This window comes from Podarcis filfolensis (genome assembly GCF_964270895.1).
Source record: "Podarcis filfolensis genome assembly, chromosome: 6".
NCBI lineage: Eukaryota > Metazoa > Chordata > Lepidosauria > Squamata > Lacertidae > Podarcis > Podarcis filfolensis.
This window is the reverse complement of record NC_139609.1, coordinates 58,214,204-58,237,369: the sequence shown is the minus strand read 5'-3', so window position 1 is coordinate 58,237,369 and position 23,166 is coordinate 58,214,204. Positions and strand designations below refer to the sequence as shown.

Sequence of the window (23,166 nt, the reverse complement as noted above, 5' to 3'; positions counted from 1 at the left end):
CTGGGAATCTCCATGGTTAAAACTTTAGATGACTTGGAATATGAGTGGCAAAACTCAAATGCCACAAGAGCCAGTAAGGACTGCTGTCAGACTGTACCCACTTGATATGTTATTAACAACATTAACACTGATTGCTTCCATAATTGATCCCTTTAGTGTTTCTTTCCTGTAATTCGCCTGAAGTAGAATTAAAGCAGAGATTCCATACAAGCACTTAATAATCTAGCACAATATAATCTAGCAATGCTCTTCTCTTTGGCCCAGATTCTCCTATAATGGGCTGAGCCTGCATGCAGGGAGTTCTTAATTAAAGGCACATGGGCTTTAAGAGCCTCAATAGCACTTAGTCCACCCAGGACAGGCTGCTATGGTAATTGCATTTAAATTAGCCAAAATAGTCATAGGTCAGGTTTGCAAAACACTGAGGGACACTGAAATGCAGCAGATGGACAATGACATTGTCTGAACGTGCCATAAAAAGTGAACAAAGGAGGGCAATTTCAGAAAGAAAGTCTTAATATGAAAGCAGGCGCTGCTCTTAACTCTTAAAGTACAGTGGTACCTTGGTTGTCGAACTTAATCCATTCTGGGAGCCAAAACATCCAGGTACCAAGGCGTTCGACAACCAAGGTATGACTGTACATTAAAACAGGGAGAAGTTTTGATTTTGTAATTTTCACCTTCTACCTGGTGCCTTCACTGGCATCATTTGGGTACCAGGTAAAGACCTACCTCTTTTCCCAGGCCTTTGATGGAGTTAATTGATTTTGTTGTTGGTGTGCGTCTAACACTTGCTGTTGGGAGTGGGTTTTCTGAATGAGAAATTGTTCATGTTTATATGATTCTACTTTAAGTATGGTATAGTATATATATGAGTGTAAATCTTAAGTGCTTAATTAATTTATATACCACTTTGATGCAAAAGTGGCCAATATATTGTAATTTGCTTGGATAACTTTTGGGGTAACAAGCAGCTAATAAGCCCAGATAGAGCTGTAGTGTTTTTCTTCGAAGGTTTTTCTTCTGGGTGGTTGGGGTCATCTCCTTCAATTTATTGGCTACCTCCAATCCTGCTCTTTGTCCTGAACATATTAGTATATAAATAGATCTGATGTCAGGCTGCCCTCACCCTTTTCCCTCCTTTGGCTGAAAGCAAGAAAGCTTTCTGCAGCGTTTTCTCGGTGCTTGGTAGGGGCAGACCATCCCTTCCTGGCATTGTACAGTAGGTTGTGCCACTTCCCTTCCTGTCTGCTCTGGGTCACAGCTGCGGTGGGAAGTTCTCATGTGCTTTTCACTCTCCTTCATTTTTGTTCTGGCCTGAGTGAGTGAATGTATTTCCTGGAGGTGGCTTAAGGAAACCTGTGGGAATGGAGCTAGCCCTATTATGCGAGTGCCTTGGCCATATTGTTTTGCCAGCATCCGGACATTCAGCCCCTCCCTGTTGTTCCTCTAGCACTGTGGCTGGGCTGATCTTGATGGCCCTGGATCCTAGCTTTGGCCTCTCACAAAACCAACCCTGGTCTCCCTCCAATTCTTCTGTGTGATTCAGTTTTCCTCACTGCCTTGCCAAGACAGCTCAGAGGCACTGTCAGTCCCTGGGAAATGGCTTTCAATGCAAAAGCTCAACACTGGAACACACCAAGTCATTAGTAACTGGCGCAATGGCTGCTCACCACTAAGCAGCCACTCCAACAGATTTGGGATTGGGCATGTGGCTTCCAGGCCCCTTGTTTTACTCTACTCTTGTCTCTCCAAGCTATTCTATTTTCTTTGGCCTTCTGTTCTTTCCCCCCTCCCCCCTATACTGCAACTTCTCCCTGTTCTATTCCAGTTCAGGACACCTCCAGTTGCTCCTCAAATCTTGGCCTTTTACCTTCCCTGAACACAGGCCTCCAAATCTCTCTCCTCTCCACCACTTACCCTTTTGCAGTCCTGAACTGCATGTACGAGTCCTGCTCAGTCCCCCCCCCCGCCTCTCTTTAAGACTGACTGCCTTAAAAGATCTCTTTCATACCCCTCACTTTTGACCTTTTCCCCCTGAGCTGCCCCCATGAGCTGCATTGACCTTCAACATGGAAATACCCCTGAGGCACCAAACAAAATGTGTGCTAGCTAATTTTCTAGCTGGAGCCTGAGCCACAGAGGGGCAAGCATCATTTCCAGGGCTTAGCCGTAGAATCATAGAACTCTACAGTTGGAGGGAATCACAGCTAAAGAATCCCTGACATGCGGCCACCCAACTTCTGTTTCAAAACCTCCAATGAAGTAGAGTCCACCATCTTTGGTGGTAGACCATTCCACTGTCAAAACAGCTCTCACCATCAGAAAGTTCTTCCTAAAGTTTTGTCATAATCTTCTTCCTTGTAAGTTGAATCCATTGGTTCAAGTCCTACCCTCCAAAGCAGAAAACAAGCTTGCTCCATTATCCATGTGACAGCCCTTCAGATATTTGAAGATGGCTGCTGCATCAGGCTCTCAGTCTTCTCTTCTCCAGGCCAAGCATACCCAGCTTCCTCAGCCATTCCTCGTAATGCTTGCTTTCCAGACCCTTTATCATCCTGGTCACCCTCCTCTGCACACATTCCTGTCCATAATCCCTGTTTTCAGTGTAGGGCTTCACTTTGAAACGTGTAAAGAAATAGTGTCTCGTCATTGTCTATTATTAGCTCATTGCCAATCATCTGTGGTTGGCCAGGGTTGGTTGGTAGGCAGAACATCTGGATCAGAGAATGTGCTTTCTGAGTCTCATTACCTCATTTTCTCGAAATTAAGCACTACTAAGTTCATTCTTTCCTTTAGTTATTGCCAGACTGTTGTGCTATCAAGTCTAGGTTGTTTTTTTTTAAGATAGCATCATAGTTTTTCAGGAATTTTTAACCCCCTCCTCCCTAAAATTCAGCTTCATGTTGAATCATCAGTGCTTTGGTGGGGAGAAAGGATGCAGGTGGAACCTCAAGCAAGAGCAGAGGTATTTCACTGCGTCTGGATGACACAGTGCTCCTCTTCCTGAGGGCTTTTGCGTTCATCACAGGCCGCAACTTCCTTTCCTCCTTTAGCTTTTGCGGCAGGAGAATTTTTGACCCCATTAGACTGGGAATGGAATTGCTTCAAGTCACCCCATTAGCCACCTGATCCCATCTTCCCCATGGAGAGAAATGGATTGACTGGTAATTGAAGCACGCAGCCTTGCTCTGTTTGAGATGAAGCAGTGTGCGGTTCTCTTTCTGCGGTTTTGCTGCTCTCTGGTGGAGTCCCAAAGCAACATCAGTTTGGTGGTGGTGAGGAGACACAGATGATCAAAAGGCACGAGGCTCTTCTCTGGCAGTCCTACACGAGAATGGGCTGTTCTCTCCCTCTCTCATGCAAACAAACTGCACAGAAATATATTTCCAATGGCCTCCCCATTCTTCTTGTGGCTTTATTCTGCATCAAATGTGCATAAGGTTCCCTTAAAAGCACAAGTGCCTTTCTAGATCAGGTCAAAGAAAGGCTCATAGTGTCTGTTCCAGCATTGGGTTTCCAGAATCAGCCAGTTTGGGTGCTTCTGGAAATTTTGCAAGTGCCATAGCTAATAGCCCTTGTGTCCCCAGACTGATCTTAAGAATTCTCTTGTCCCAGGCTAACAGATGCCGACCGGAAGCGGCTGTGGGAGAAGCGTTATTACTGCCACTCTCAGCCGGGCTCCCTGCCTCTGCTGCTGGCCAGTGCCCCGAGCTGGGAGTGGGCCTGCTTGCCTGACATCTATGCCCTGCTGAAGCAATGGACTCACATGAATCACCAAGATGCTCTTGGGCTGCTGCATGCAGCGTAAGTCCTCTTCCTAGTTTTGGGGTTTTTATTGTATTTTGTGAAGGTGGTTTTATGCATTTGGGGGAGGTTCGTTTTATTGTCCGTGTGTCTTATTGTTGTCTGTTGCTTTTGAAGGTTCTTTTTGGGGAGAGAAAAGGGGGAACTGTTAAGTTTTACACATAATGAAAGGTGGCTATCAACATGGAGGTGGAGTTGTCCTCTAGTGAAAATCTCCTGATATGTCGCTGCAGGTTCCCAGATCAGGAGGTGAGGAGGACAGCTGTGCAGTGGATTGATTCCATATCTGATGCTGAGCTACTGGATTATTTGCCCCAGCTGGTACAGGTAAGTCACATGTGTTACCTGAGAAATATTTCCATTCCATTTGGGAGCACACATGCCAGTGGCTTGTGTGCTTAGACAGCATTGTATCTCGGGAGGCAGCTACCGTGGCAGAGGGCTTAGTTCTTTGGAAGCTCAGAACCTGAGCAGCAAAACCCTAAAGCAGTTTTTCTCCAAATGGTTGGAATTTCAGAAGCCTTTGTAAAATGGCCAGTTTCTGATACCCTAAGGATAGGTTGCTAGGCTTCAGTTCACCTGTACTAAAGTTAATGGAGCATTCAGAATTAAAGCAGGATGGTACTGATAGAAGAACTCTTAAACAGCAAATCCTTCCAGTAGGACTTCAGACTGCTGTCATAGGCCACGTTCTTCAGTTTGTTCTCTTGTATTCTACAGTTAATTAGAAATAGTTTTTGTTCTCACAATGAGCAGTGTTTAGATTTGTCTTGGGAGGACTGTTTCAAAATCTTAACAATCTGCCTTGATGAATTCCTACTAAAAAACAAAATAAAACTCCAGTGTAATAATTTTGTTTCTCGTCTTTGCTGCCTGGAATGTAGAGAAATATATTTTTTTTCTGTCTTTTGGTGAATGCTTGTACTGAGGTTGTCAAGGTTTGCCTATGTTTTCTAGGCTAATTTACCTCAGGTATTCTCACAATTGCAGTGCTGAGCAGAACTATCGCTACTATTCTTATTTTTGTTTCTTTTTAAGGCAGGGGCAACATTTTAATCTTCTACCATACTTTCAACGTCCCAATTTGTGTTCTCATAAAAATGGTTGTTTTCAACACCCTGTGTGAGAAAATAAATAAATAAATAAATAAATAAATAAATAATAAATATTGTCTTGCAATATAAGAGGTAACATAGTAATAGTACTGCATTAATTGATTTTTGGGTGATTTCTTGGGTGCTTTCCAAGCTGTAGAGCCAAAAGGAAAAAAGCACATGTTTTTCCTCAAACAGGATACACAAAAGGGATGGTGGTGGAAGCTGTTTCTCCACCCTGGGACAGGGCCTTTTCTGTGGTAGTGCATTGGTAGGGGGTCCTCCTTCCTACAGAACAAAAGGCCAACAAAATTCTGAGTTCTTTACATTTTTTATGACTCACATGCATCTTGATAAAGTCTCCTTTAGTTGTATACCAGCTTGTGAGGGCTATGCCCCCAAAGGCAGACTATTACAGACTAACCAATCTGTTCTTTCCTCTCCCAGGCTCTGAAATATGAATGCTACCTGGACAGTCCCTTGGTGCGGTTTCTTATGAAGCGAGCCGTCTGTGACCTGAGGATAACTCACTATTTTTTCTGGTAATGTTGGTGGATGTGCTGTTGGCATAGTGAATGAATTAGAAGCAAGGGTGTGTGTGTGTGTGTTTGTGTGTTTGTGTGTTTGTGTGTGTGTGTGTGTGTGTGTGTTTTAAAAAAGAAAAAGAGAGAATCCAAAGAAGTTATGATCATCAAGTTTGAATCTTTCTAGCAGACACTAGAAAATGTTCAGAACATTATACTTCCATTCACTGTTACCAGCCTTTGAATAAATGATTTCTTTCCTAAGAATTGCTTAGCATTACACCCATAAATACCTTTGTTCAGAACTGGATTTCTATGCTTTCATTTCTTTCTTATAATTAAATCAAGCTCTTTTTTAAATTAAATCAAGTTTCTAGTCCTCATAAGGAGCAGTTTCAGGAGTCCAAGAACCTTAGCCCCCTTTGTTTTATGTTGCATTGTTTTGGCTAGCTTTAACTTACATTTTCAATTTTTGTAGATCGGGGGGGGTCCCCCTTTTTTAAAAACAAGAAATTTGGTTTTAATCGGGAAAACTTGGTCTGTCTCCTAAGTTGACTTGGTCTGTCTAGGAGACAGGAAAAAGACTTTGCTTAGCTGTGCTTGTTTTGGTGTGGATGGATGGGCCTTTCACATGAACCCCACTGCTTCTGGTGACAGTGTCTCCATGTCTCTAGGCTGTTGAAAGATGGTCTTAAGGATTCTCAATTCAGCATCCGTTACCAGTATCTGCTGGCAGCTCTGCTGTGCTGCTGTGGCAAGGGCCTGAGAGAGGAGTTTGACCGCCAGTGCTGGCTGGTGAACACCCTGGCTAAGCTGGCTCAGCAGGTTCGTGAAGCTGCTCCTTCATCGCGACAGGTATGTGTGCTTGCAAGCACCTCATGTCTCCCATGAATGTGTGATGGGGAAGGAAGAATGAAGCAGCAAAGCTCTAGGAGACTATTCACCAAACTGGTTCCCTCCCAAATGTTCTGGACTACAGCTCCCATCAGCCAGTGCAGACTGGAACTGATGGGCTTTGGGCCACAATACGTCTGGAGGACACCTGGTTGGTGAGGCCTGCCGTAGGAACCGTCTAAAGTCTATTTTGTTTGGGAATGCAAAGGCTGATGTGACAACTAAATAAATAATTGCCAGCCTCTTAGCAAGAAGCAAGGGCCTGGGCTAAAATTCAGCCATTGCAGTTTTCAGCTTCTTCCATAAGTGGCTTTTGAGGTTCACCTTAAGACTGCCCTGTTCTGTAGCCTGACTCTACGGCATGTGAACTAACACCTAAGGTTGTGTTAGCAATAATCAAACTCAAAGTAGACCCACTGAATTTGATGGACATGGTTAATTTAGGTCCACTAATCTCAATGACTGGGATGCGGGTGGCGCTGTGGTCTAAACCACAGAGCCTCGGGCTTGCCGATCAGAAGGTCGGCGGTTCAAATCCCTGCGACGGGATGAACTCCCGTTGTTCGGTCCCAGTTCCTGCCCACCTAGCAGTTCAAAAGCATGTCAAAGTGCAAGTAGATAAATAGGTACCGCTCTGGTGGAAAGGTAAACGGCATTTCCGTGTGCTGCTCTGGTTCACTAGAAGTGGCTTAGTCATGCTGGCCACATGACCAGGAAGCTGCCTACGGAGAAACGCCGGCTCCCTCGCCTATAGAGCAAGATGAGCGCACAACCCCAGAGTTATCTGCAACTGGACCTAACAGTCAGGGGTACCTTTACCTTTACCTTTTTTAAATCTCAATGAGTCTACTCTGAGTTGGATACAACCTTTAGCTCCCAAGCTCTTCCCCTCCCACCTCCGATGTCATGCTTCGTGCCAGATTAAGCTGCAAATTCTTTAATAATAATAATAATTTTATTATTTATACCCCGCCCACCTGGCTGGGTTTCCCCAGTCACTCTGGACTGCTTACAGAAAATATTAAACATAGTAAAGTATCAAACATTAAAAACTTCCCAATACAGGGCTGCCTTCAGATTTCTTCTAAAAGTTGTATAGTTCTTTATCTCCTTGACATCTGAAGGGTTCCACAGGGAGGGTGCCATTACTAAGAAGGCCCTCTGCCTGGTTCCCTGTAACTTCCCTTCTTGCAGTGAGGGAGCCAGCAGAAGGCCCTCGAAGGAGGACCTCAGTGTCCAGGCTTAACAATGGGGGTGGAGACGCTCCTTCAGGTATACTCAGCCAAGGCCATTTAAGGCTTTAAAGGTCAGTACCAACACTTTGAATTGTGCTTGGAAATGCTCTGGGAGTGTTTACAAACCTAAATCCTAGAAGCAGAAGGTACTCCTTGAACCTGGAAAAAGTAGTTGCGTATTTGAACATGGCACCTCATTTGCAAACTTTTAGGCAAAATTTGCTTTAACTGCACAATTGGATGTGGAATTTGGGTGGTTCTTGGTTCAGTATTGGCAGAGGGGTGTTGGAACAGCATATAAACATTATGTCATGAATGGGCTCGTGCAGCAACCTGTTTTGGGATGGGTACCAAACCCAGACCTGCTGCATAAGACAGGTGCCTGGGGCAGACAGCAGATCACATGGCCTGGTACTTTCTGCTGAACAACTTTGTGCTTGTGTTTTTTCCTTCAGGCCATCCTTCGTGAGGGGCTGGAGGATGTAAAGCAGTTCTTCAATGTTAATGGCTCCTGCCGCCTCCCGCTCAGCCCCAGCCTGCTGGTGAAGGGAATAGTGCCCAGGGTATGTCTCTGACTGTGGGAACCACTGTTTCTGGTGTGCTGTAGCTTCCTTCCTCTAAGTTCAGGCATCTTGGATACTTTAAGCTTCCTGAAGATGCCCAGGCTTGGCTGCACCATTTGCATTGGCAAGATTTGAAAGTAGCTGCTTCCTCACTGTTGCAAAGCAAGCTGCTCCTGAGGATAGGAATGATTGGCTTTCAGCCATTAGCATCCTTACCACTTTTCAGTTTCAAATAATTTCTGTCAAATCCTCTTTTAAAGCCATCTAAGTCGGTGTTCATCACCGCCCCTTGTGGGAGTGAGTTCCATAGTTTAACTAATACACTACATGGATAGCACTTTCTTTTATCTTTCCTGAGTCTGTACATTAATGCTGCACATTAATTAGGGCATCATCAAAAGGCCAAGAGGAAGAAAACCCTGGTACAGTGGTGCCTTGGTTTACAACCATAATCCGTTCCAGAGGTCCGTTTGTAAACCAAGGTTGTAAATCAAGGTGCGCTTTCGCCAATGGGGCCTCTAAAAAAAGTTTGCAAACCGGGACACGCACTTCTGGGTTTGACGTGTTTGTAATTCAAAATGTCTGCAAACCAGACTGTTTGCAAACCAAGGTACCACTGTATCTGGGACGAGCTGGAATCCTTATCTTGGGGGAGATAAAACATATTTCTGGCATGATCCTAGGCTAGGGGTCCCCAAACTAAGGCCCACGGGCCAGATAAGGCCCAAGGGACTCGTTTATCCAGCCCGTGGCGACCTCTGCTGCCATCCCCCGCTCTTGCCGGCGCTGCGCTGTGTGGCTGCCCACTTCTGGGTCAGAGGAGCACCGGAAATAGCTTGTGTGCATGCTCAAACATTATTTGCACATGTGCAAGCGTTATTTCCGGTGCACATCCGGGTCGCAGGAGGCCCGTGCACATGTACACAAGCTATTTCCAGTTCTCCTCCGACCCGGAAGTGCGCCGGAAATAGCGTGTGCGCACGCATATGGGCACACGCTCTCCAGCCCACCGCACGATTGGTGCTGGAGACACCAGCCCGAGGCGTGGTAAGTTTGCTGACCCCTGTCCTAGGCCTATGTTCTCTGAGAGTCCTTCTGTTGATGCTAGGGGACACCCACTTCTCATGCAGCTAGGGTGAGAAAAGCACTGGCCATTCTGACCACTTGCTCCCCCATTTCACTCTCTTTGACTGCAGGACTGTTCCTATTTCAACTCCAATGCGGTTCCTCTGAAGCTCTCCTTCCTGAATGTTGACCCTCTTGGGGAGAATATCCGTGTCATTTTTAAGGTGAGCCATGATGTTTCTTACTTGGTTATGGCTACAGTTTTTCTTTGCCCAGATGCTTCTGAACAAATCCCTGATCTAGGGATTCTAGTGTTGTTTGATCTAGTGTTCAAGCAATATATTGTAAGTTCTTGTGCCTTTTAAGATCCATCACATTTATTTTTTTTTAAAAAAACGTGATTAGAGGTTTTTAGTCTGTGGCAAGCAGGCTTGAAAAATAAACTATGCACCCATGAAATAAAAGCATTAATGGGCTGCATTGTCACTAGCTAGGAATTTCAGTGTGCGTTTCTGGTCGTGTATTTGCAAGGTTAAGCAGGCTTCGGCTCTACTACCCTCAGGCAAAGGACATTTTATAAGGCCTGCATGCATGTTGCTGACTTTGGGACTTCAAAGTGAATAATCACCTAACATCAGGTGATTGACAGGTGGACCAAATTTGGCCTGCAGGCCTAGGACCTGACCCCAAGAGCCAGAAAGGTTCCCCACGCTTCATCAAGCTGTTCTCTTAACCTCTAGCCTCCTTTCCCCATTCCCCCTGAACCTGCCTGCCAAACAGTAGTCCTCTAGGGTCTGGAATATCAGGAACCAACTGTCTTTCCAAATAGCTTCAGAACCTCTGGGAATCCACATCATTGCTTCTCCACACTTAAATAAAAGGTTTTGGAAGCAGGGATTTGATTTCCAGTACTGCCTCTTGCCTTGCCCTGTTTCACTCTCCACAGTGCGGAGATGACCTCCGGCAGGACATGCTAACTTTGCAGATGATCCGCATAATGAACAAGATCTGGGTGCAAGAAGATCTGGACATGCGCATGGTCATATTCCGCTGTTTTTCTACTGGTCGAGGTCGAGGTAAGTTTTCATCCAAGTACAAAATGAAACTTTTTCAGTTCCTCTTCCTCAGCTGCGCTCACGTTGTTTTTAGGCTGGTGTGAGGTTCTTGGAGAAATCTGTTGGAGCAGTGCTTTCGGGGCTGGAATAGATACCCAAGGTTCTATATCACTTCTCTGGATGAAGGCCAAGAACTTTTAAAAAAAACGCCTCTAATTTGTCTCCCTACAGTAAATAGCCACAAAACCTGCTTGCCCTCAGTATCTGGTAATCAAAGTCAAGTGCCTTTGAAAGAAGGGTTTGAAACATATGGACCTCCAGTTGTTGGACTACAATTCCCATAACCCTGACTGTTGGCTGTGTGCCCCAGAGCTGATGGGAGTTGCAGTCCAGCAACACTTTGAGGGACAGAGGTTCCTCTGCCCTGCTCTAAAATATAGCCTATTTTTAGTCATCACAGCCACTACCATACATTTGTCGTGAACATTTCAAAAATCAAGTATGTAAATAGCCCCCACAACATTCTCTAGTAAAAGAATTCAGTAAGTTACCGATGACAGAAACATTGTTTATCCATAATGGCATCCTTTGAGGCTTGCTGTGCAAGTGTCTCTAACATTCTAGAGAGATCATGGGTAGGTAGTCCAGCCTGGACCTTGGAAGAACCGTAGAGTTCCCTTCTTGGCCATTGAAGGCAGTGGTTGCTTCTCTGAACATTAGAATCCAAGATGGAGAACCAGGAGCCCTCCAGATAATGTTGGACATCAGCTTTGTCAGCTCCAGCCAGCATTGGTCGGGGTGATGGGAACTTCCCATACCCGTTCTAAATGTAAGCTGCATTTTACATGCAAGAGGAAGATGATTCAACATTTTACAGTAAAAAAAAAAAAAGACCAGTCCACGTTGGGTTCTTTGTTGGTTATGTGTGTTAGATGGGGGAAGGAAAGAGGCCCTTGTTGCCTATCTTGTAGTCATTTGCTGTGTTTCACAGGGATGGTAGAGATGATTCCTAACGCAGAGACTCTACGAAAGATCCAGGTGGAGCATGGGGTGACAGGCTCCTTCAAGGATCGTCCCCTGGCAGACTGGCTGCAGAAGCACAACCCCAAAGAGGATGAATACGAGAAGGTGAAGAGAGCGAGAATAACATCATTTGGTTTAGGTTAAAAAGCCAGGCAGCTCCAAGTCACGATCAAAGATTGTGCTAACATCAAACCCATTGTGCCCTCTTTTGAGTCTAGTGGTTTTAATAATTCCATCGCAGTTTGACCTCACTCCCAAAGGCGCACTCCTCCATTGCCTCCTGCGACAGACAAATGCCAACCCCAATAAGCAAAGTGGAGCATTGCAATGTGGATTTGTGGGTGTGCACCTGACTTTTCTTGCAGGCCCACATTTTTCTTCATTTCCGTAGCAAAATGTTGGACTGGAGATATGCCACCTTGGTTTTATTTATTTAAAATTTGAGCAGTTTTAAACATCTGGACACAAGGGAGATCACAAACACAACACCAGGAAGCTAAACTGCACTGTAAATAAGCCAAGCAAGCATTTTAATCTTAAAATATTGTGTAAACATAAATGTTTTCACTTGTTATTCAGAATGTATGAAATATGGCTTGGGGGTGGGGAGCTTTTCCATTGTACTGAAAAGGCCTGGCTACAAGTTCTGACTTCAAACAAAGACAGCATAGTAGAATGCCAGCTGTAAATACAACTAAGGGTAGGTTACCTCAAGGTAGATTTAGGTGCCTTTCTGACATCTCAAGTTCCCAGGGTGTTCTAGAAAACAGGCTAGTATATATTAAATATATAGGCAGGTAATATAATATTCCCAGATGACCCTAAATGCAGGAACCTTTTTCAAAAAAAATCCCTCTAGCATTTTGTCTGGCCTTACTGCTTTCCTGTGCAGCTCTTCACATTACTGTGTTAATAACATCCATCTTCATCTGCCAGGCAGTGGAGAACTTCATCTACTCATGCGCTGGCTGCTGTGTAGCTACTTACGTGCTGGGAATCTGTGATCGGCACAACGACAACATCATGCTCAAGACCACAGGGCACATGTTCCACATTGACTTTGGCAGATTTCTGGGCCATGCTCAGATGTTTGGCAACATCAAGAGGTGAGCACTCTAAGCAAACCAGAGAGGCTGTGTGTGTGTGGATGACTGAATTATCGGTGCTGGGGGTGGGCATGTATGTTATTTTTGGAAACGAAGGTGGGGCTAAACTAGTACATAGATTAGCTTCACCATGAAACTAATGGTTTCAGTTTTTCACATTAGTTTCACATAGAAATGTTTTTGCAAATTGATATATTTCTGGAACTCCTGTGTGCAAGGCTGGAAGGAAAGGATGAACTGAGAGATCTGTGAAACTGTGAAAGACATGCCAGCTCTGAACAAAGGAAACATTAATTCTGTGGCTGCAGCAATCATATGGGGCTTCTTTGTCTGATCTGCCTGAAAATTGGCAGTTCTGATGCCCTGGAGTGGTAGTAGAAGCCCTGCACTTTCCACAACGTTTGCATGGAAAACAGAATTTGTTACAAGGAGGAGAAATGCAGCTGTTTCTCTCATTTAAACCAATGGGAAGCTTTATAGGATGCATCTTTTTAAAAATTGCTTATAAAATGCAGTTCCTGTTTAGTGCAGCACCTGAAAATGCCATGCCATTTGGATGGAAAATGTCATGGTTATTAGCAGCAAGCCTCTGCTGCACTCAGTGCAAAAACTCAAATGAAACTCAAATGAATGTGAAACAAAATTGTTGCAAATGAAAAGAAAGTAAAACTAAATAGGGTTTTAAATACTTAAGACATTTCAAGTGCACACTTCTGGACGGTGTTCAGGAATGAGCCCTGGAGTTGCAGGACTCGCAGAAGTGGGCTAAGCTGAGGAAGGCACATGTCTTGACAGTTAACTCTTTGTTGACAAGAAAAGCACATACAGCAAGCTTCCACAGTGTTCCGGATACACACACAGACACACGTTTCTAGCCTCTAGGCAGCTGCCCACAGGTCTAGGCCCTGTGGAGCAGTTACAGCAATAGGGAGACCCCGCCTGCCCCTGCTGGCTTATATACCCTCTCATGACAGCTTGCATGCCCACAATCTGAGACTTCTCTTGTCTGGAAATTGTCACTGCTCTTCCCTTTTCAAGACCCTCCTGGGTCTAGGAGGCAGTGGGGCAGGGCAAGGTGGGGAGTCTATTGACCTGTTTGTCAGCTGACCAGCCTCTTCCACCTTACCCTGCGTATGTTCCTCCTTCTTGGACTGCCCTGACTCTCCCTCCTCCCCTGGCTCCTGCCTTGGGGGCAGCGTGAAACCCCATAAATCACTGGTCCCCTCTTCTGGGTCACTCTCCTGGTCCCTTGGCTCCACCCCACAACCTTTGGAGTCTTGCCAGCTTCCTGTTTGCATGGATAAACTAAAGTCTACATTGTAGCAGGGACGCGGGTGGCGCTGTGGGTTAAACCACAGAGCCTAGGACTTGCTGATCAGAAGGTTGGCGGTTCGAATCCCCATAACGGGGTGAGCTCCCGTTGCTCGGTTCCTGCTCCTGCCAACCTAGCAGTTCAAAAGCACGTCAAAGTGCAAGTAGATAAATAGGTACCGCTCTGGTGGGAAGGTAAACGGCGTTTCCGTGCGCTGCTCTGGTTTGCCAGAAGCGGCTTAGTCATGCTGGCTACATGACCCGGAAGCCAATAAAGCAAGATGAGCGCCGCAACCCCAGGGTTGGCCACGACTGGACCTAATGGTCAGGGGTCCCTTTACCTTTACCTTTACATTGTAGCAGTAGCTAATTAATAATGATGTGGGTGGGTATACATTGTTGGTACCCAATACAAGTTCTTATCTGCCACGCATATTTTGCTGGGCACCATATTACGTGCTTTATCTGGAAAGGGAATCTGACAATTTGGCTTACAAATGTTGGACTTGAAGTTCCAAACTTTTTACTAAAGATTTTTTTTGATAAAAAAGCTTCTATTTTCCACCCCTTAAGCATCATATTTTCCAGCCTGTTTCAAAATGTTCTTGGTGGAGCAGGTTGCCGGTGGAATGTGGCTTATCGGTTTCCACATTGTGATGCCCTTGTTCAGTGAATGCAAAACCCATTATCTGTCAAATGCGTTCAAGCTTTTTCCTGCTGTTGATACCAAGCATGTGGCTTTTGTTCCAAAGTCCTTCAGAATAATGTGTTGTGTGTGGATCTAATGGGATCTAGCACTCTCTGGGTCAACTAAGGTATGTTCAGAAATGAAAGCATAGTGACTCTTTTGTCCCTGGGATTAGCCACATCACTGTGGCATTTGCACATTTCTTCCGTACAGGGACCGAGCTCCATTTGTCTTCACATCAGACATGGCTTATGTCATCAACGGCGGTGACAAGCCCTCCAGCCGCTTCCATGACTTTGTAGATCTCTGCTGCCAGGCCTACAACCTGATCCGCAAACATACCCATCTCTTCCTCAACCTTTTGGGCCTGGTGAGACACCCAGTTTCTACTTTCCTGCTGCCTCTGCTCTCCAGTAGCAGTGCATTTGTCCAGACAGTGCATCATGGCTATTACTGAAAAGACTTTCAGCTGTTCTTTGCAGGAGCTTGAAGGGTTTGCATAGGGAGACAGAGACAATGGTGACCATCAGACTTGACCTGAGGAGTAAAGAACTGCCTTCTCTCTTCCAAGCCTGCAGTTCCCCCATGACAGAACCTTCTCAGTCTATATCCAGACCTTCTTTATATCCAAACCAGGGAAAGGGTATAAGTTTTTTGTGGTTTTTTTTGGAGGATTTGATATCCTGCTTTATCACTACCGTAAGGAGTCTCAAAGCGGCTAACAATCTCCTTTCCCTTCCTCCCCCACAACAAACACTCTGTGAGGTGAGTGGGCTGAGAGACTTCAGAAAAGTGTGACTAGCCCAAGGTCACCCAGCAAGTATTTGTCTGTGTAAGAGCAAAAATCACTTGGCAGATGCAGCACACAAACGTGTAGGCTCTCAGATAGAAACTTGTTGCTGCTTCGCTGCTCCTTCGATGAGGAGCCGCATGTGCCTACGGTCAAGCTGAGCTAAGGTTTGACTTAGTATGTTGTATGAACCAGACCAGTGTCTGGATTCACACATAAAAGTAAACCCATAGTTAAGATCAGCAAGCTAACAACAAACTCCGACTTACTTTCACTGACAAGTCATTGTTTATTTGCCGCTCTCACTGCACTGCATGTGTGGTTTTGTCAGCTTATAGTGAAATAAAAAATGTCCACTTTTTTTACATCAAAAACAACCAGTTCTAGTAAAAAATAAGTAATAATTGTAGTGCTTCCCCCTCCCCTCCAACTGCTGGGATAAGGACACAAGCCGAGCATCAACCATGAAAGCCTGTCTCCAACTATTGAATTGCCAAAGACCCCTTTTTGTTCCTAAGACTGCAGCAGACATTGCTTGCAGATATGCACCATAACTAAAAGGGTTGGGAACTTGCCTTTCCTGTGTTTTGAAAGAAAGCTGAGGGTTTTGGGAAATCCAGTTAGCATGTGGCACATTCCAGAATCCATGAAATCCCCACAGCTCACGTCTGGAGTGTTTGCATTTCTTTCTTTTCTGGTGCTAATCCGTGGCCTCTTTGGTGCCCAGATGCTGTCGTGTGGGATCCCTGAGCTTTCTGACCTTGAAGACCTAAAGTATGTTTATGATGCATTGAGACCACAGGACTCTGAGGCAGATGCCACCACCTATTTCACCAGGTAAGGGGAATCCTGATGGCTGGGAAGGGAAGCCAGGAGCCACCTTGGTGTGCCAAGCTACTCCCACAGAGAAATCTTTGTTCTCAGTGTCCTCTCTGAAAGGTCTGTTGTAGTCTTTGAAAATGCAGGGGGCAGACCAGTCAATTCTATGTCAACCCACAAACCAGATGTTTTATCCTCTTGTGCAGGTTGATAGAGTCCAGCCTTGGCAGTGTTGCCACGAAGCTCAACTTCTTCATTCACAATCTGGCGCAGATGAAGTTTGCAGGCTCCGACTCCCGACCGGTGCTCTCCTTTGCCCCCCGTGTTCACACGATCAAGACGTCCAGCCGGATCCTTGATGTCTTCCTCTGCCGTCACGAAAAAGTCTTCAATCCCAGCAAGGGCTTTGTGAGTCCCTTCCACAGGCATTTTGGTGCAGCAGGTGGTCAGTGTGGTGGAGGCAGTGTTAGGGAAGCTAGCATATGGCTGCGCCAAAGCGCAAGAGCAAGTTGTGCTGCATGCTGGAGCAGCATCTCCAGAAGGTGCTGCTGAACCATAAGGACTGCTTCCCTCTCTGCCTTGCAGATATACATTGTGAAGGTGAAGCGAGAGAACCCCTCCGAAGTCACCTACATCCAGCGTACCTTTGAAGAGTTCCAGGAACTGCACAACAAGATGCGCCTCATCTTCCCCTCTTCACATCTCCCCAGGTTAGTCCCGTTTGGTTTACAAACTCCTTTTTTCTTTTGACACTCTACTCTGCATACCCTCTGTAAGAATCGCAAACCTTTGAAGACTAGTTTTGTATTCATTTCCCGGAAACTTGCTTATGCTCCCCTGATTTTGTGCACTAAAATTATGTTTTCTCCTTGGGAAGTCTCAGCGCTTGGATTTTGTTCACATTTAGGATCTAACCGAAAGAATCTCTTTCACCAGATTGGCTAGTGATCCAGTGGGCGTGATACAGCAGACTATCTTCTCAAAATTATATGTGTGCTTAATTGTTTGTGTGTGAATGGTCCTCATCACATGATGTTAACCAAAAGTTTCGTTTCTGAAACACTCCAAATGGATCCGTCTGACAGCCGCTATCCGTGTGACATGAAGAAATCCTTTTAAAAATTATTTGTATGTACTGTTGCAGCCGGGAGCAAAGAAATTTGGCAGACCTTCTTCAGTTGAGATTTTGCTTTTCATTGATAGATGGGGCCCAACACCTAACTGTTTCTTTACCCTCCCACCCTCCCCAAATTGTCCAGCTTTCCTAGCAGGTTTGTGATTGGACGCTCACGAGGAGAAGCAGTGGCTGAGAGGAGGAGAGAAGAACTGAATGGCTACATCTGGCATCTGATCCATGCAGCTCCTGAGGTGGCCGAGGTAAATAGGCAGGAGCGAGGTAGTATTAGCCAAGACCTTTAGGATGAACTGCAGGCAGACACAGCAGTGTAGAATAGTTTAATCTAAGTGCTTCTGCAGAAGCCTGACCCTGGAATTATTCCACACTTTTTGCCATTCCTCTTTAGCAAGCTTTGTTAATACATATGGAAGCTTTGGATAGCATTCCCTGTCCTTGCCTACATGTAAATCAAGGGACCTTCTTTAACCACTGCTGGAGAACACTCAGCACATAGGAGGCAAGAGAACTTGCTTGGTAAGTATAGTATCAAAAACTGAGCTGAGGGTAAGGAATATCAAGGGTGTGTTCTGATGGCCTCTGGGTGTGCAAACTGGATTGCTTGTTACGTATTCTGGTTCTCCCATCTATATAACTGAGGTTATGTGCTACTGTAGTATTAAGATTCATAATCAGGCATAGGCAAACTCGGCTCTCCAGATGTTTTTGGCCTAAAACTCCCATTATCCCTAGCTAACAGGACCAGTGGCCAGGGATGATGGGAATTGTAGTCCCAAATCATCTGGAGGGCTGAGTTTGCCTATACCTGCAGGAGTCTTCATAGCTGAAGGCCTAATTAGCTTATTTATGAAAGTAAGTTATTATATGAATTGAAGCAACATGCCCAACCAAGCTTCTCTTTTCATGTCAGAGGGCATATCAAAAGTAGGTGACTTGCTACTGGAGTAAAACTGTGGCCTGATGGTGTGCTTCTCTTGCAGTGTGACCTGGTGTACACATTTTTCCACCCCCTCCCAAGGGACGAAGTTGCTGCAGGCACCAATCCAGCACCCAAACTGCCTGGTAAATATCTGTAGGACACAAGCAGCAGGACTTATCTGCTTCAACACTCTGGCTCTGCATGCTGGCCAGTACTGAGGGAGGGCAATGCTCTCATGCAGCTGCCTTCGAGTGAAGTCGATCATAGCCACAGCTTCATTCTTTGGCAAATAAAATGAAAGTGCTGGGCACATGGAAAGGATCTGCCTATTCAGTAGAGGCTGGAAGTTTGTGTCAGGACCTGACTGGAGGTTCAGAATGGTGCTGTAAGACTGGTCATTAAACTATGTTATGCAGGTATAGGGTAGTGCAGAGGAGAGATGTTGTATTAATTAAAACAGTATAAAGCGCAACAGAGACATAATATAGTACTGATTTTGATTTTATTGCTTTTGTTTGTATTTTTTATTTTAAAAAATAATAGTAAGTTTTCCAGAGGATGGCCTTTATGGAAAGGCGCTAACGCCTGTTTACTGTGGGTGTAGTGCCTTTCTTTTTTTGCCAGTAGACATGGTAGTTTTCCATGCCAACACTGCTCCCTGTTCCTTATTCTTAGATGCATCATGGTCCCAACCAGTTGGAAAACTGGGTGGGGAGGTGAAGCTGTCTGTTTCCTACAAGAACAACAAGCTGTTTATCATGGTGATGCATATCCGAGGCCTGGTAAGTGCTGAACTGTGTCTATGTCCCAGTGGCAGCCACTGGCCAAACTTTTCAAATCTCTGCAGCCTGATGTGGCGCAAACAACTGACGACTGGGCTTGACTTTCTCTTTTCCAGCAGCCTATTCAAGATGGCAGTGATCCCGACCCGTATGTTAAGATCTACCTTCTGCCCGATCCCCAGAAAACCACCAAGAGGAAAACGAAAGTCGCTAGAAAAACATGCAACCCTACTTACAACGAAATGGTATGCTGCCGCACACCTTGTCTTTACAGGCTAAAGCAGGGGTGGGTGGGAAACCTCCGACCCACAGTTGCTATCAAACAATCACTTAGCTATGAAAACCAACATTCTTTCGTGAAAGATCCAGCTGCTAAAAAAAAAAAAAGTCCAGACATATTTTGAGTTAATGTATTGCAGGGTAGGGGACAGTATGAACTGATTCTCCATTATACATCTCTTGGAAATCTATTAATGTTGCTATGGAGTGGCAGCATGGACAATTTATTACAATATAGCCTTACAATAGAAAGTGGGGGTAGGGGGGTTGGCTTGAGAGCCACCTTCACCCTTGGCCAATCCTCTGGCGGAAGCATGCCAGCAGGGGATGTGGACATGCCATACACTCAGTTGTGTGAATTCACACATGCAGGTTAGGGAGGGGGTGGTTTGCTTCCCCATCAGGGCATTGGGGTGGGCAGAGAGATTTAAACCACCTACATTAGCACTGTCTACTTTTAATCCCCCCCCTTGCCGTTGCTGTCAAATTTGGGGGTCTTGGGGAGGTCAGAATTTACTTGGGGCCAGGCCATGCTCCTGGGCCAGGGATTAAACACCCCTCCTTTATTTAAAATTCCTATCAAGACTGCTGTCATAGTTGAATTAGTTCAAGCTTAAAGACTCGGTATTATACGTGTGTGCGTGTGTGCATTTATCATTTTCCATTTTCTCTGACAGATTTCTACCCTAGATCTAAATGCTAGAAAAAATATATACTAGATGGGCGTCTGCATTAAGATGCATATGTATTACTGAAGAATACACAGAATTACTATAGTCTGGCCTTCTGCTATAGAGGCCAGAGACTGCTGTTCTAGGCAATTCCTTCTTCCACCTTTCTAAGGAGAGTGTGAGTGAGGTTTAGCTCATGTCCTGAAACTTCCTGTATCTTTCAGCTTGTCTATGATGGGATTCCTAAAGGAGACCTCCACCAGCGGGAACTGCATCTGAGTGTCCTGAGTGAAGAGGGCTTTTGGGAGAACATCCTCCTTGGCGAGGTCATTATCCGACTGCGGGACCTGGATCTGACACAAGAGAAGATGGGCTGGTTTGAACTGGGCTCTAGGAGTCACGGGACCATGTGAAGAGGAGCAGCAAGGCAGTCGCTGTGTCTTTGGAACCACTCTGGCCCCATGGGAGTCCCTGGGAATTGGTGCATGTTCCAGGAGTTCTATCCTGGTGTATCTGACAGGATTTAGTTTCCTGCAAATAAGGACGGACGGATGTTAAGTTTCTCTGCAAATGAAGGGTTAATTTCCTGTGGAGAGTGAGCATTTTGGGGTGGAGTCATGATAGGAAATTCATTTATGACTTAAAATGGCTGCCATAGACTTTCCTTTTTATACATTTTCCTTGTGTCAAGGGAGCAATGACTTATGGGGGGCGAAATAATAGGGGGCACCCCCCTCTTTGGGATATTTTAATTTTTTAAGAAAATTAACAAATGATTTCAGTCCAGATGGGACATAGGAGCACATGCTGAGAAGGAGCTTTTCTAGGCAGGATATATCATCATTGAGATTCTTGCTGGACTTTCTCAAAAGTTGTTGTTGTTGTTTGTTGTTGTTTTAAGTAAATAAAGGAATGTGTGCATAAGAACTGGGTGGGAGGGGAAATGTTTGGGGTGGATATAAATGGTAGATGAAATCCTTATCTCTGGGACAGGAGCTGGTGTGGTCCAACTCAAGCCATCTTGGAGAATTTGCTTCCAAAGGAGAGCTATGTAATGTATATATGTGAAGAGCTTACAGTTCTCGATTTCCTGCTTGGAGATGTAACCTAAAAGGCATGCTCTCTTGGACTAACATTTAGACTTGTCTTAGGAGGCAAAAGGCAACCATATTCCTCTTGATTCTAAACACCTACTAAGGCCTTGGGCATAGCAGCTATCTGAAGAGCAGTGTGATATTTCCACCTTACTTCCTTGCTTGACTGAACTGAATTGCCTTTTGCACATGTTCATCTGGCCAGTCTAAGGAGCTGGAACTGATTAGATGCGGTTACGCTGCATCTTGGAATCAGAGCAATTTTCCTGGTCTCGCTTCTCCCAAGCTCTGACTTTGGAAAATGGGTTCCTTGAATTAGCCAAACCGCCTCTGTGACAGTTTCCTGTGTACGGCCATTTCTTTCCTGTTGCCTAAAACCAGATTACATTAGCGAATACTTAAAGCCTTTTCAGGATTCTCATCTTCAGTGTCACCGCAGGCTCTTCTTCTGAGCTAGTGGGTGGGAGGCAAAGAAAAAGGCTAACTCGCTGGAAACCCGGTTAAAAGGTTACCTGGCATTTTGCCACTGAGCACCCATGACTTACTGAAACCTTTGCATACACCCACTGCCCTGCAATGCCCTTTGTAGGCCAGGTGGCCATGAGCTGTTCCTTTGCAGCCTTTTCTTTGAGAAGTAAACCTGTGTAAAATAAAAAAATAAAAATAGAAAGGTGGGGAGGGGGAATAGCCAGCTTTTAAACCTTTGTCTCTTTGCAATTATATAAAGACCAGAATGTGTGTTGTTGGATCGTTTTTCTCTCTCTTTTAAGAATCATTCTTAAAGGATGTCCTGTTTGCGGGTTGCCATTTGCCTCCTTGAATGAAAAAGAGAGCACTTCAAAATGGAGGGGAAGATGTTTCCCATCTCAGACAGGAGCCTTGCACCATTGGGCCTAGCCCTCTCCCTCAGAGCTTGTCATCTTCTAGCTAGCCTGAGCTGTTTGTTTACAGCAGGGACTCCTGTACAGATGAAACGTTTCTCAGGTTCAAGAACAAAAAAATTAAATATTGTATCTGAGAGGTATAAGCCAAGTTTTTTTAACCGTTCCCTAGATCAAGGTTTGCCTGAAACTTGGATTTTTTAAAATCTGCATAAGAGGTGCAGGTGGATTTCAGAGTCAGATAAGCAGCTACGTTAGACAACCTTGGCCTGGTCATGTCACCTGTTCTGTAGGAAATGAGGGAGAGACAGCGTCTCGCAGATCCCTGGATCCTTCCTCTGTTGTAAAATGGTGGCATTATTTGAAGTAAATAAATAAAAGGAAATGGAATTCAGTAGAAACTGTGTCGTCTCATCCTTTGCAGCGTTAGGGTTATAAAGCAAGCATGGACTTTTTCAAAGAGATGCAGCATCATTAACCCCAAATAGATTTTGGTAAGATGATGCTTGGCCAAAGAGGACACAGGATGCTGCATTTGAACTGGCTAGAAAAGTAATGACTGAGCAGCTCAGAGAAGTCATTTGACCTTTAGTTTCCCATACTCAATGTTTGAAAACAAGTTACCATTAGCCACAGCCAGTATGGCCACTGGTCAAGGGCAATGGGAGTTGCAGTCCTATAATCTGGAAGGCACCAGGTCGATCAGTCCTTCCCACTTGGTCTGCCTTTGTCCATAAGCCTGTTCACAGTGCATTTTGGGGGAGAGGAGATAATATGCAGGATCTGCAAGAACAGGTTGGCTTCTGCATCTTTGCTCTCTTAATTCAACCATATGTTTGGATTCAAAACATTTGCAGGCTTTAACACCAACCTGAAATGTGGTCCCATTGTCCGGCTTACCCAGGAAACAGTATCTCTGTGTGCCTAAATATTGACAGGATGACCAATGGCTCTTCTTCCCCTGGACAGTGAGAAGCCTGTTAAAAGAGGGCCAAACTATCAGTATTTGTACATGTTGCAGTATCAAATCAAATTATGTAGGAGGCTTAAAGAGAAGGGAGACTATAAAGACTAACAGGAATAGATAGCTTTTCAGGCTGATTGCATCCTATGTAATATAGTGCAGAGGAAAGACACTGGAAGCATCCATAGTTACCACTGCTTGCACATTCATGCCACGAGGCTGTTGCAATAGCCGTGCAATCTGTTACCGATGCTATGTTACTAGGTAGTTAAGATAATACATACTTTAATAGGCTTGGGTATTGAATCAGTCATAATCACTGCAGCACATTCCTACAAAGCCTAATTAGCAAAAGTGCATACATTTAAAGTACTGTGGAGTGTGTATGATGCCAGAGTGACACATCAGCCATAGGTACAAAGGGCAGGTGCTGAGAAGTGACTGAGCTTGATGGAATCTGGAGAAAC

The 23,166-nt window shown here is 45.0% G+C and overlaps 1 protein-coding gene and 1 long non-coding RNA gene across 4 annotated transcripts in view; both read left to right on the top strand.

The window, feature by feature from the left end:
• Positions 1-22,136, top strand: part of PIK3C2B (phosphatidylinositol-4-phosphate 3-kinase catalytic subunit type 2 beta) — an 86,416-nt gene extending 64,280 nt beyond the window's left edge. For all 3 annotated transcript variants that reach the window (XM_083618106.1, XM_083618107.1, XM_083618108.1), the window contains 18 exons: positions 3,619-3,807; positions 4,041-4,134; positions 5,349-5,443; positions 6,100-6,280; positions 8,010-8,117; positions 9,314-9,406; positions 10,129-10,258; positions 11,229-11,365; positions 12,197-12,366; positions 14,579-14,735; positions 15,883-15,992; positions 16,181-16,382; positions 16,560-16,684; positions 17,234-17,351; positions 18,090-18,171; positions 18,704-18,810; positions 18,927-19,055; positions 19,985-22,136. In XM_083618106.1, the coding sequence (XP_083474232.1) occupies positions 3,619-3,807; positions 4,041-4,134; positions 5,349-5,443; positions 6,100-6,280; positions 8,010-8,117; positions 9,314-9,406; positions 10,129-10,258; positions 11,229-11,365; positions 12,197-12,366; positions 14,579-14,735; positions 15,883-15,992; positions 16,181-16,382; positions 16,560-16,684; positions 17,234-17,351; positions 18,090-18,171; positions 18,704-18,810; positions 18,927-19,055; positions 19,985-20,173 (2,416 nt within the window). In that variant the 3' untranslated portion in view covers positions 20,174-22,136. The remainder of the gene's footprint in view (positions 1-3,618; positions 3,808-4,040; positions 4,135-5,348; positions 5,444-6,099; positions 6,281-8,009; positions 8,118-9,313; positions 9,407-10,128; positions 10,259-11,228; positions 11,366-12,196; positions 12,367-14,578; positions 14,736-15,882; positions 15,993-16,180; positions 16,383-16,559; positions 16,685-17,233; positions 17,352-18,089; positions 18,172-18,703; positions 18,811-18,926; positions 19,056-19,984) is intronic.
• LOC310764401 overlaps positions 1-23,166 on the top strand; it is a 468,487-nt gene that overhangs the window by 218,582 nt on the left and 226,739 nt on the right. The window lies entirely within an intron of this gene.